This window comes from Oryctolagus cuniculus (assembly GCF_964237555.1).
Source record: "Oryctolagus cuniculus chromosome 16 unlocalized genomic scaffold, mOryCun1.1 SUPER_16_unloc_1, whole genome shotgun sequence".
Classification (NCBI taxonomy): Eukaryota; Metazoa; Chordata; class Mammalia; order Lagomorpha; family Leporidae; genus Oryctolagus; species Oryctolagus cuniculus.
In genome coordinates, this window is record NW_027208201.1 from 7,028,696 (window position 1) to 7,042,209 (window position 13,514).

The 13,514-nt window shown below is 39.4% G+C and overlaps 1 protein-coding gene across 1 annotated transcript; it reads right to left on the minus strand.

Moving 5' to 3' along the window:
• Positions 1–669: 669 nt before the first annotated feature.
• LOC100349977 (vomeronasal type-2 receptor 116-like) lies at positions 670–12,041 on the minus strand. Its single transcript, XM_070067628.1, has 5 exons — positions 12,001–12,041; positions 11,485–11,776; positions 9,461–10,267; positions 4,199–4,322; positions 670–1,583 (listed from the first exon to the last, which is right to left on the minus strand). The coding sequence occupies exons 1-5, from the start codon at positions 12,039–12,041 to the stop codon at positions 670–672; spliced, it is 2,178 nt and encodes a 725-aa protein (XP_069923729.1).
• Positions 12,042–13,514: the final 1,473 nt, after the last annotated feature.

A 13,514-nucleotide genomic window follows, 5' to 3' on the forward strand; every position in this document is an offset into this window, starting at 1 on the left:
GGATTAGTTGACTTTTATATTTGGGAAATTAATTCCACTTAAATTATAAGCACAAAATGACAAATTCCCCATGACCTTCAGAGAAGCAACATAAAGAATGTATAACTGAAGTGTGTTGTCAAATATAAACATATATAGCATCTAAATTGATAAACAAAAAGGAAGTTAGTTAGTGTGCACATTTTTAGGGATAGCCCTATCATATAAAATGTGATTGCTGTTTATAAGTTGATGGCCAGTTCTGTTTCAGTACTAAAACAGTGATTCCTTTTAAGTTATATGAAAATATTTCTATCCTGAATTGTGTTTTTTGAGTGGCAGAAAGAGAAACAGAGAGAAGGAGAGAGATTGTTGAGAGAACAACCTTTCACTGCTTCACCTCTCAATGCCCACAGTGCTGAGCCTGGATTGAGACCAGAGCCAGAAGCCAAGAAAAAAATTGACTGACAGGAACTGAATAACTCTGAGTTGTCACCACTCACTCAAAAGGTTTATTTTCCTGGGAATCTCAGCTACTGTCATGTGAGACAAAGCCATCTTAATTGCTAGGACAAATGTCTAACCAATGATGGTTTTTAGTTTTGCTTATTTTCCAGTGTTGGAATGCCACTATCCTTTGGTTTCTGTTTACAAAATTTGAAAATGTGAAGAAACTCAAGAAAAAATGCTTTAGGATCCTGCATAACTGTGTTGGTTCTTTAAAGCTTTCAAAGAATTTTTATCAGATTTTATGAGTATAATGTAGCATTTGGGGGCAAAGATGCAGCCCAGGAGCCCTGCACTGGAGGCCAAGATGGAGAAGACCTCCACAGCCACCATGACCTTCCCCTTGGTGCTGTGGTAGACAGGCAGGAAGGTCACCCAGACACTGCAGAACACCAGCATGCTGAATGTCAGGAACTTGGCTTCATTGAAGGTGTCAGGCAGATTCCTGGCTAGAAAAGCCACAGTGAAGCTCACCAGGGCCAAGGAGCCCAGGTAGCCCAGGACACAGTAGAAGGCAGTGACTGAGCCCTTGTTGCAAACCAGGATGATGTGGCCATGCTCAGAGTGTGCATCTAACTCAATAAAGGGAGGATAGGTTCCCAACCAGATGCCACAGAGAGCCAGTTGGATCAGGAAGCAGATGGGAATGAGGGAGTTAGAAGCTCCTGATACCAGCAGTCGCCTCATTGTTCTTCCAGGTTTCAGTGCTTTGAAGGCCAAAATCACAGTGATGGTCTTGGCCAGCACAGTAGAAACAGCCACTGTGAACAAAAGACCAAATGCTATTTGCTGGAGGAGGCAGGTGGCTGTGTTTGGACGGCCAATGAAGAGTAAGGAGCAGAGGAAGCACAGGAGGAGGGTGATGAGCAGGATGTAGCTGAGGGTCCTATTATTGGCCTTGACGATGGGAGTGTCTCGGTGCTTCACAAAGACCCAGAGGACGGCAGCTGTGAGGACAGAGAAGCTCAGAGCCACACAGGCCAGAGCCATCCCCAGGGATTCCTCAAAGGCTAAGAATGTCACCAGCTTGGGGAGGCAGTGGTTTCTTTCCATGTTTGGGTACTCATCATCTGCACACGGGATACACTGCTCTGCATCTGTGGGAAAAAGGAAGACTCTGTTTCCATTTCATAATTTTCTCCTCTATCCCTGTTAAGAAATATGGTCACTTTTGCAATGTCACATTGAGTCCAGCCTGTAGTGATGGATACCAAGAAACACTAGAGAAAATTCCTGCATTCCTAATCCAGTGAGAATACCCATTTCCATTTGGCAGAAATTCATTCAAACAAGCACCTAGGCACATGGGGCTCTGTGAACTCATCTTATCGCTCAGAGATTTTATTTTAGTGTTTTAATTTCTATAAAATGATGAATTTCCTGTATTTCATATGGGCATGGATTCTTCCAAGCCCTCTTCACTACAGCCCCCAGTTACTTTCTCAGGAGAATCCTTTTATTCACATGGATTGTAGTATTTATCTGGGGTCATCAGTGTTAAGGTTTTTCTCACTTATTCTCAAATGGAGATGACTTATATAAATAATGTGTCATTCCTGAGACCTCCGTACATTTTTCTCTACTCTAATTCCTACATGGACTCATCTTGTCAGTATTTCCATATATCTGTTGTGATACTGTGCTTGAATAAAAGAGAAATGTAGCTGTTTATCTTTCTGAGGTTATAAGAAAGTAAGTAGTATTTTCATCATGTTACCGAAACACAACTAGGTACTCTTGTTAACCTGAAAGCATGACTTTTTCACCATTTTATCTCACATGAACACCAAATTGTACACCACATTGTCTCACTTGAAATAACACACTTCTGCTGCTACAGCATGAGAGAAGTCATTAAGAATAGGCCAGTTGGTGAATATGTCTCTCTTTCAAATGTCAAACAAACAAAAATAGGGTCATTGTTGTGGCATAGTAGGTAAAGCCACCACCTACAATGCCAGCATCCCATATGGATATTGTTTTGTGTCCCAGTTGATCAGTTTCCAATCCAGGTCCCTGCTAATTGCCTAGGAAGAATAGCAGAAGATGGCCCAAGTACTTGGGACCCCCACACCCATGTGGGAGACCCAAAGGAAGCTCTTGGCTCCTGGCTTCTGCCTGGCCCAGCCTGAGCCAATGTTTCCATCTGGGGCCTAACAATTAGATTGAAATTCTCTCTCTCTATCTCTCTCTCTCTCTCTCTCTCTCTCTCTTTCTCATTCTCTGAATCTCTGATTTTCAAATAAAATAGATAAATCTTTTTTTAAATAAAAAAATGTTATTAGTAGGGCTACACTTGCAGTAAGAGTCCTACTTTGCTTTTATCCTTGGTGCTTATGCAAAAATACAAGCTTCTGGGACAAGACTTGTGATGTAGTGGTTAAAGTCACTGTTTGCGATGATGGCATCTCATACAGGCACCTGTTCATGTCCTGGCTGCTTCACTTCCAAACCATCTCCATGCCAATGTGCCTAGGAAACCAGCAGAGGAAGGCTCAAATGTTTGGGCCTCTGCAAGACCTGGAAGAAGCTCCTGGTTTCTTTCTTTGGCCTGGCCCATAACCAGCTATTGCAGCTATCTGGAAAGTGAATCTACCTGATGGAAGATTTTCTCTGTATCTTCTCTCCCTCTCTATTACACTCTCCCTCTATCTGTAACTCTAATATTGAAACAAATAAATAAATATATTTCATAAAAAGAGGGAATATGAACATTTGCAAAAATTTAGAGGAATTCTCTCTTTCAATTCTTTTCAATGTATACTGTTTACTTTTAATAGAATGTAGGTGCTTCTGGCACCTGCCTCAGAGATACCCCAGGAATACATAGGCAAGGGTATATTGTACAATGGGTTAATGCATGATACTTTAGTTTTCTTTCTTTCACTAACTTTCTGCATGTTGAGTGTTTTCACAGAAACTTGAAGTCATTTTTCTGTTATCTTCTTTCTACTTGAAACTATATATAGCTTGTTTGAAGATACTGAAATCAAAATATTTCTTGAGCAAAGATTATGTGAATTAAAACATCCTTTGGAAGAATTCAAATTATTAATACCATATTTATTCTACATTGAACAGTGGAACTATTTACCAATGAGACTTTTACATTTCTCAAAACATTTGGCTTTGATATTTTATTTGATGTTTAACATTCCTTAAATGTTTTTTGAGTTAGCAAGTTGCATCATTTTTAGGATGCTGTGTCTCTATATTGAATCTTGTTTTTCCTCTTCTACTGGTTTGTACATAAAGGAAAAGTGGTTGCATTCATTATGTGTACTGCACACCATGCACTATGTCAAAGAGGCAGCACAGAAAGTAATACAGTATTCCCATCACAATTCATGTGAAGTAGCTACCTGCTTATCAGGTGTTTATTAAAAAGTTTTGATTTCAAGCCTTCTAGATATCCTTAAAAACACAAATATTGTATTCTTGTTTAGACCTTAGATCTCAATTTGAGAGTCTTGTACATCATTGGATGGGAAAGAAGGATGACAGATAGAATTATTGTCAGCATTGAGCTTGAGAGGATAAGCACCACTAGACAACAGCTTACACTTAATGAGATGGCAATAGTGAGCATACAACAAGGGAATGGAAATAATGAGTGAAGACTATTATCTCATCGCAAATATTCTTGGTTTACTTTTTATCAAGAAACAGTTCAGAACCTGGGGTTCTCACAGGTAAGTTATATGTTTTCTACCTGTATGATTGGAAATGTCTCTTTCTGGACAAACAACGCAAGTATAGCAGCAGACATGTTTTCCTTCCTGTGGTATTTTCCTGAATCCTGGACCACACCTCTGGCTACACAAAGACTGAGGAGTCTGATGGGGAAAGAGAAGTGATGGTTATTGCTTTGCATGACATTAAGCACTGTGATAGGATGTCTCTAACTGCCTTTTCATCCCAAGGTCATCATTATGTCCTCCCCAGTCTGTATTTATTGATTTTATTCATACATCCCATTGGAGTTTCTAAGATGCTCATTCCAGGTTTGTCAATTGACTGCCAAATATTATGAGGGCACCTGATGGGTTTAATTTTGCTCATCACTGGATCTATGCTTCTGGGCATTTGTCTCTTTATTGAATTGCTTCCTCTGAAATCTTTTCAGTTCAGTTTTTATGTGGTAATCATTCTCAGAATGTGTATGTCTGAGACTATTTTACATGTCTCTTTCCTTTATTGAGTAGATTTTACATAGAAGAAAAAATATCCAAAAAATATGATGACTAAGTACACTTCTATTAGTAGCTACTCAGAAAAAAGACAAGCCTACAAGTAAAAGATGAGCAAATGTTACAAACCATGGATTGCGCATTGATCTACTTCTAAATGTCTAGACCCAGGGAGAGCATCAATTCCTGATTCTACCAATGCATTTGTGGTATAACATACAATAGTCATAAAAATCAGCCACAAAATTGCCTGGGGTGTATCAACAGCACAATGATGATAAATTTTTTATCACAGCTGTGTGGTGATATTCAGAAGAAAAACTGAACTGATTCACAAGCACAATGACAAAGGAAAATGGGAATAGTTTCTACAAATAGTCAACTCATAATTTACTTGTGTTCATACTGCATCAAAACATAATAATGACTCTCACCAAGTGATTAAAATATCACTATGCTTATAAATATATATATATATAATACATGAAATTTTTTCAAGTTATATAAATAAAAAAAGGTGAAATAAAATTTTAGAATCTGTGTATACATGCATTTAGTAATTTATTTCTGTATATTGATCTCTGTCTCCATTCCTTAACCTTGCTCATTCTAGTCACTCAACCTCGGGATGCATAAATATGCCAAAAGTAAAAAACAACAATATCTAATACACATGTGCACTTCTAATTCACACTGGTTCTTATATGTGTAAGGAACACCATAACTTTGGAAGCCAAGATGTGAAATGAGAGTTGAATGCTTATTTAAATTCTCACACATAATCTCCTCTCAGATTCTATTCAGAACCTCCATATGTATCCAATATTCCCATGGATCCACACCTCCTTAAATGCAACAGGCCATTCTATCATGTCTTCATTGAGGACCAACTCTTGGCCATGTGCACTCTTAGAGGAAAACTCCCCAATTTTAATCAGCAAATGAAATCCAGCGGGAAAATTCACAATGTTGTGGATATCATAGTGTGCCATACGGTGTCTCATTTCATGGAAGGAAACATCCTCCCCAGCACTGTTGGTAAATTGGATTTTCCTCAGAAGTGGATGAAGCTGGAGGGGAGGCACAATTGGAAAGAGGGAGAACATTCAGATGAGAGGTGGGAGGTGCACATGAGAAATCCTGCTTTTCCCTCCTCTCTATCCTCAGAGAGTCTATTTGGTAAAGGCTGAGTTTTGTCTGAATGGTCACCATATTGTGGGTTCAAGTGTGGGGAATTCTGCCTCTCCCCAATTAAAATGATGAGGAGCATTTGAATCCAAACAGAGAAATCACAGAATGTGTCCCACAAGGTGGCTGACCATGAAGGATTAGTCAGAGATTTAGGAAAGCTCATCTTAGTTCTTCCACATGAGAACAACACGGCTTTGTATGTGAGATATCTTGATCATTGTGATGGTTCCACAGGGGAGTGCAACTGTGTGCACTTTTAAAAGTTTAATCCTACCCCCCCAAAATTATGAAATTCTCTCTTTTAAAAAAAAATAGATTCAGCTGGATACCATTATGCATAACGAAATATAGCCATTCCATAAAGAAAATATCAAATAAGTTTTTTTGGTGACAGGTACTATTTATAGAATGGAAGAAAAACCCACAATATATAAAAATGAAACTGTCTTCTCTGGATTTGGTTTGTGTTTATCACCCTTGTGTAAATTCCTGTGGAGTAGTAGTCTTTCTACTTTTCACTTGTGGAACTTATGATTAGTAGTGTATTAACCCTGCAACTTAAAGTAAATGGAAATGATGTTATTGCAAAAATTAAAAGGAAAATAGGAAAGGAAGTAGTGGGGATTGAGAAAGGAAAAAAAAAAGATGGTTATCTTCTTAGAATTGTATCAATGAAATACATAAAATCTGTTCTTTTATATTAGAAAAAATTTCTTCATTTAACAAATTTGTGCTGTCTTGTGGTGCAGCAGGTGAAGCCACTTTCCACTGTGCCCAGAACCCCTGTGAGTGCCAGTTTAAATCCCAGCTTTTCTACTACTGATTCAGCTTCCTGCTAATGTGCAGTTGAATTTAATTAAATGAATTAACAATTCAAGCATAATTTTTCTTAATAAACATTTTCCCAAATCAGCTTGTACATCCCTGGCTGCCCTTGGTAATTCTAAACTTATAAAATTATGTATGATGTATATGTGTAATTTATTGTAAAATATTTTCACCTTAGTAAAGTTTAATAATAATGTGCCATGACTTTTTTTTTGACAGGCAGAGTTAGACAGTGAGAGAGAGAGACAGAGAAAGGTCTACCTTTTATATTGGTTCACCCCCCAAATGGCTGCTATGGCTGGTGTGCTGCGCTGATCTGAAGCCAGGAGCCAGGTGCTTCCTCCTGGTCTCCCATGTGGGTGCTGGGCCAAAGCAATTGGGCCATCCTCCATTGCCATCCCAGGCCACAGCAGAGAGCTGGACTGGAAGATGAGCAACTGGGACAGAACTGGTGCCCCAACCAGGACTAGAACCTGGAGTACCAGTGCCGCAGGCAGAGGATTAGCCTAGTGAGCCATGGTGTCATGACTTTTATTTCTCTCTCTGCACTTTGACTCATTTTTATTGCATATAATGCTACCTTTTGAGATGATAGGGGATATTTTAAAATCAGAAAGATTTTTAGCTGCTGTGGGATACAACATAGTCCATATTTCCTAGCTTTGCAATCATTCCAAAGAAAAGAGTAGTTTTTGATCATTATCTTCTTTCCAGTCTTTGTAATGAGCTGTATTAAGATACTTTATAGGCCGGCGCCGCAGCTCACTAGGCTAATCCTCCACCTTGCGGCGCCGACACACCGGGTTCTAGTCCTGGTCGGGGTGCCAGATTCTGTCCCGGTTGCCCTTCTTCCAGGCCAGCTCTCTGCTGTGGCCAGGGAGTGCAGTGGAGGATGGCCCAAGTACTTGGGCCCTGCACCCCATGGAAGACCAGGAGAAGTACCTGGCTCCTGCCATCGGATCAGCACGGTGCCGCAGCCTGCTGGCCGTGGCGCGCCAGCCACGGTGGCCATTGGAGGGTGAACTAATGGCAAAGGAAGACCTTTCTCTCTGTCTCTCTCTCTCACTGTCCACTCTGCCTGTCAAAAAAAAAGATACTTTATAGCATTTCATCCTACAGTGAGAAACATTGTTCTTCTATGATCTGTCATTATAGAGTCTGAGTTGAAAATGTTGCATGGAACTAAACTCACTCCCTAGAAAAAGACAGTCTCTTCAACAAGTAGTGTTGGGAAATTTGGATTTCTATTTGCAGAGATTTGAATTCAGACTGTTACCTTACACCCTATAAAAATATCAACTCATATTTTATCAAGGATCTAAGCCTAAATCCAAAACCATCAAATTATAAGAGGCAAATACTGGGGAAACACTGCAGGACATTTACCTAGGAAACAATTTCTTGGATAAGATACAAGAAAGAAAGGCAATAAAGGCAACAAAATACATTAAGCTAAGTAACTCAGCAAAAGATACACTCATCCAAGTGAAGACACTACTTACAGAATGGGGGAAAATATTTGCAAAACATGGATCCAATAAAGTATTAATCTCCAGATTGTATAAGGAGTTCAAGAAACTTAACAACAACATAACCAAAAATCCAGTTAAGAAATGACCTAAGGATAATAACAGGCATTTTTCAAAGGATGAAATACAAATGGCCAAGAGAAATATGAAAAGATGATCAGGACTGCTAACCATTAGGGAAGTGCCAATAACAACTACAGTGAGATTTCACTCCACTCCGCCAAGAATGAGTATTATCCAAAATTTGAAAAATAACAAATTCTGATGAGGATCTGGAAAAAAATACGCCAATACATTTGATGGGAATGATTGTAAGCTGGCACAACCATAATGGAAGATAGTAGAGAAATTCCTCAAAAAACCAATACTAGTTCTACCACATGGCCCAGTTCTCTCACTCTAGTGAATGCATCCAAAGGAAACAAAATAAGCACATGAAAAAGTCACTTGCACTCCCAGTTCTATAGCAGCTCAATGCACAATACCTAAGATGTGGAATCATCTAAATGTTCATCAACTGATGACTGGGTGATGGAATTCTGATATCTATATATATATATATATATATATATATATATATATATTTGTGATATATGTATATATATATTTGAATATTACTTATCCATGAGAAAAATGAAATCTTGACATTTAAAACTGGAGGACATTACAGTAAATTACATAAGCCAGGCCTACAAAAACATCTTGTTTTCTCTTATTTGTGCTAGTTAATATATAGAGTATAAAATGGTGTGGTTGTCTGATCACTGTCTATGTAACCTTAATATTGTTTCCCTGCAGCATACCATGTTATTGACAATATGCTCCTCTATCACATGTAAAAAAAGAAATTGAGTAGGGGATATAGAGCTCTATTTAGGTATTAGTAATGCTATGTTTTATTTTTCGGCATTGGTTATCAGTGTGATCAGATGTCCAAAACTATTTATCTGTAGACTTATGTGCATTTCATAGTATTTATACTGTTTTTAAATATTTTCAACATGTTCCATAGCAGAAATTGTTTTTTAAAATGTTCAATAGCAGATAACAAATCCTCCACACTCAGATAACTATTACAGATGTATCTAAACACAGTGAGGTATGAAAGAGCCCACTATCCATCATACCTGATCATGCCATTCTCAACATGAAAACACGGTCATATGGTAATGCAATAAAAATACCTGAGAATGCCATCAGGTGTTCAGTGCATGTCCTGTTCTGGGAGATGTTTACCTGCCATGGAAGAATCCTAGGTTGAGCTGCATCTCCTGGAGATCCCTTTTCTATTTGCTCTGAAAGCATCTTATGGAGGGCATGGGCCACTGCATACACAGCATTGTAGATGAAATAGCTGGAGTCAGATATGGTCAGCATGTCAATGTGTCCTGGGAAAAACTCAAAGGAAGCATTTGGTGGGCAGACTCCAATTGTTCCACAAAGTGACCCAGGAGGTAAGCAGTGAAAAGCATGAAGCCATAGTTGACTGAGGAAGAAATCTTCTGGGTAGTGGGAAGGGTCCACTGTCTTGACAAAGTGGTTGAGGCCAGGAATTACTCCCTTGTGGTGTGAAAATGAGAAGCCTCCATGAAAAGAGTGCAGCATGTGGTCTGTCTCCTTCACAACAATCTCCCACTTTGCAGCCATGATCCACACCTTCCCCAGGGTTAAATAGTATTTGCTTAGAAATTCCATGGTATAGAGGCTCCTCACATCACCATATAGAATATGCACATTTGCTGATGCAATTCGGATCCCCTCTAGGAAAGAGATTTCACTTTCTTCATACCTTGACTTAGCGTCAGGGAGCTTTACTGAATAGGCCAAGCAGACACCTTTCTTTACCATCTCAGCTTCAATATCCTGTAGGAACTGCTCTCCTTTCATGTCATTAGATACAAAGATCGCCACCCAAATCCAGCCAAAATGTAGTAGCAAGGAGAGCATTCCACAGGCCAGAGAGCTGTCACTAGTGGCCATCTGATAGAGCGATGGAAACTTGTCTCTCTCACTTAGCATGGGATCAAAAGGACCGTATGTGATCTGAATGGAAAGAAAACCATGATGATCTGAGGTTTGTGGGTAGAGAAGACCATGTTCTATCATCTGGGTTCAGAGAAATCCATGCTTCAGTGCTTATTGCTTTCAGGATTAGAATGGATATCCTCATTCACAGCATGCAAAAATGTGTAAGATACCTGTAAATCTTCATATTCATTTGAGGGAAGAAGAGTGCATGGATTTTGGACCAGGACATTGGTTTTTCCCACTTTTCACCCCATGTTACATCTGGAGATAGCCCCCATTGAAACTGGTGTTAATGTTTCCTCTGAGCCAAACAACCTTTTACTGTGTTGATTTCTTGATAGCTTGAATTTCATTAATTTTTCTGTCATAACCTAAATTGCCTTGAAGAAAACACTCACCTATCATCTCTGAGTTTTCTTAAACTTGCTTTTCAGACCAGAATCCTCCTATGCTACTCTACTGTGAGTTTGCTGGTAATGTGTGTAGATTGCCACCTGTTTGAAGTGGGTTTCCTTTAAGAATCCTAAGAATGTGAATGCAGACCCTTGGAGGTCACTTGAATGGATTATGTAATTGGGTTCCTGACACCTAATTGGGAGATTTGAATTGAGTTCCAGGCCCCTCAGTTTTTCAAGGACAGTCAGCAGCAGAACCATAGTGGGTATTTGTTGACTAAACTAGTGAATGGGTGTATACTGTGTGTGTCTCATTGTTTCTCAGTTCATGAAACACACAGTAAGATTTAAATCTCTTTGTTGCACATGGAAAGTGAACTGGGAATGCTGTGAAGGAATCTGCTGAATGTGAAGAAGTCAGGATTGGAAGGGTGTGAAATCTCATGCAACTGTAACTCAGCCCCAAACACTCTTTAATGATCATTGGGGCTGTTATGTTCCGTGGAATCCAAAGGAAAGTACTGTCCCAGGTCTTCATATAGCCATGTATAACATGGAGTCATCCTAGGACATCTCTGTGCTGTGAGTATTTCCTGTGAACAGTCAACAATCTATATTCCCAAGAGGTGGGGATGGATACATTGGCCCCAGAAGAGTATCTTGGTGGAGGCTCTCAGCTTCCACTGTTTCTTCCCTTTCTCAGTCTAAGGAATTCCCCAAAATCTTTTTCAACTAATAGTGGAATATGTCACTTGGCTTCCACAGGACCTTGCCCCAGATGTAACAGATCTGGTGGGAGATGGAAGTATTTCTCACCAGATTTCACAACCCATTTACCTGTGGGGTTTTGTAGAGCTCCAACATCGTTCCAATTTCAGCCAAAAATGCTGATGTGGTTCCAGCAATGATGGCAACTGTCTTGCCTTGTGTCTGGCAGGTGTAGTTAGGGATGAGATGATGCTTTCCAGTCAGCCAGTGCAGAGTGCTCCTCAGGGTGAAGTGACCACTGGTTACAGAATTGTAGAGTTGGAAACCCAGGGTCAGGTTGGGGAGGAGCTGGGGGTCCTTATTGATCTCCTGGATGGCAAAGAAGAAGGCCAGCACATATTGGTAGTTCTTCCACAGCCACCTAAAGAGAGGGGCAGCATCAAAAAGAAGGGAGAGAGCATGGAATTAAGAGCAACACCACAGCCATGCCCTGAAGCAGCAATGGTCAGACTCAGGCTTCCATTCAGTGATGAGCTGAGGCTCTGGCACATGGAGGAGGTGTGAGTGAGGTTCCAAGGGCTCTAGAAGATCATGGAATGGCCATTGGACTCCTCTGAAGCAAACTGTGCCCATGATCACACTCACCTTCCCAAGCCCTTCAGGAAAGCCTCGATGTGTCCCAACATGGGATTTCACTTCTACTTAAGGATGGAACCCAAGAGGCAAGCATCACTGTTTTCAGTACCTTTTGAAATAATTGAACACCATCTGACTTGTCAGTCATTTTAGCATTTGGAAGCATCTCTAATTTATTCACCAAAGCCATTTTTATGAGCCCTTTCTGTAATTTTCCACTTAATATACCAACATTCACAGAAGCAATTTTGTTCAAACATAGTTGCTTTAAAAAAGAGCATTTCATTCAGAACGTCAAATTGTCAGAATATTTACAATGTTCACTTTATTTTCCTAAAGCTCTGAATTCCATTTCACCATTTCACTCTTTATTCTTTAATATTTTCTGCATGTTTCTATAAAGCTTAACCAAAATTATGAGTTCTTGGGATTTAGTAATGGCTCTCAAATTTTACCTGTCCAAGAGTGTGAATGTTTTGTTTTCACACAATGGATACCTCTGCACCTCTTCTTACAAAATGTTTTCTTATTTCTACATTTTATCCATAATTTGAATGTCAAGCAAATACACACTTGTCAATAGATTACGTGGGATTAAATCAATTTATGGAGTCATCTGTTGTTTGGGTGCATTGATCCCTTTTTAAATGTTGAGGTTAATAGATTGTTATTTCAATATGTGTTAAATTTATGAAATATGCCTATACATTTTCTAAAATTCAGTGTTTGATTTTAGGATAAGTGCATTTTTCTCAAGTTTCACACAATTCTGTATTATTCTAACAAAGAGAATTTGAATTTTTTTACCTAAAATAGTCAAATTTTGTTACTTTTTATAAACAGGTGATTCAAAATTTTTTTTTTTTATTTCAGAAACAGGGTTTATTTGCTATACACTATGTAGACCAATCAAAAAATATGCTACTGATGGGGCTGGCACTGTGTCGTAGTAGGTTAATCCTCTGCCTGTGGTGCCACATCCCATATGGGCACCAGTTTTAGTCCAAGCTGCTCCTATTCCCATCCAGCTGTCTGCTATTGCCAGGGAAAGCAGTAGAAGATGGCCCAAGTCCTTGATCCCTTGCACCCGTGTGGGAGACCCAGAAGAATCTCCTGGCTCCTGGCTTTGGATTGACAAAGCTCTGGCCATTGCGGCTATTTGGAGAGTGAACCAGCAGACAGAAGACTTTTCTCTCTGTCTCTCCCTCTCACTGTCTGTAACTCTACCTATCAAGTAAATAATTTTAAAAATATGCTACTAAAGACTGTTCCATACGTAGTTTTACTTATTTGAATGAAACTTAAGAGCATTGAACTGAAATGTTTCTTGCTTTTAATCATTTTTGCTTAATTGCAATTAATTCCCTGGTACAGGGATTTTTATTCACTGCTGGGTTACTTACAGCACTTGTTGTCAGCTGCAAGCTGACAGGTTTACTTCTTTTTTCCATTACACAAGGCTGCCAGGTCTTAAGTTCAGACCTTGCATATTCATTTCAAGATTCTTGGAGGCTGATCAGGAG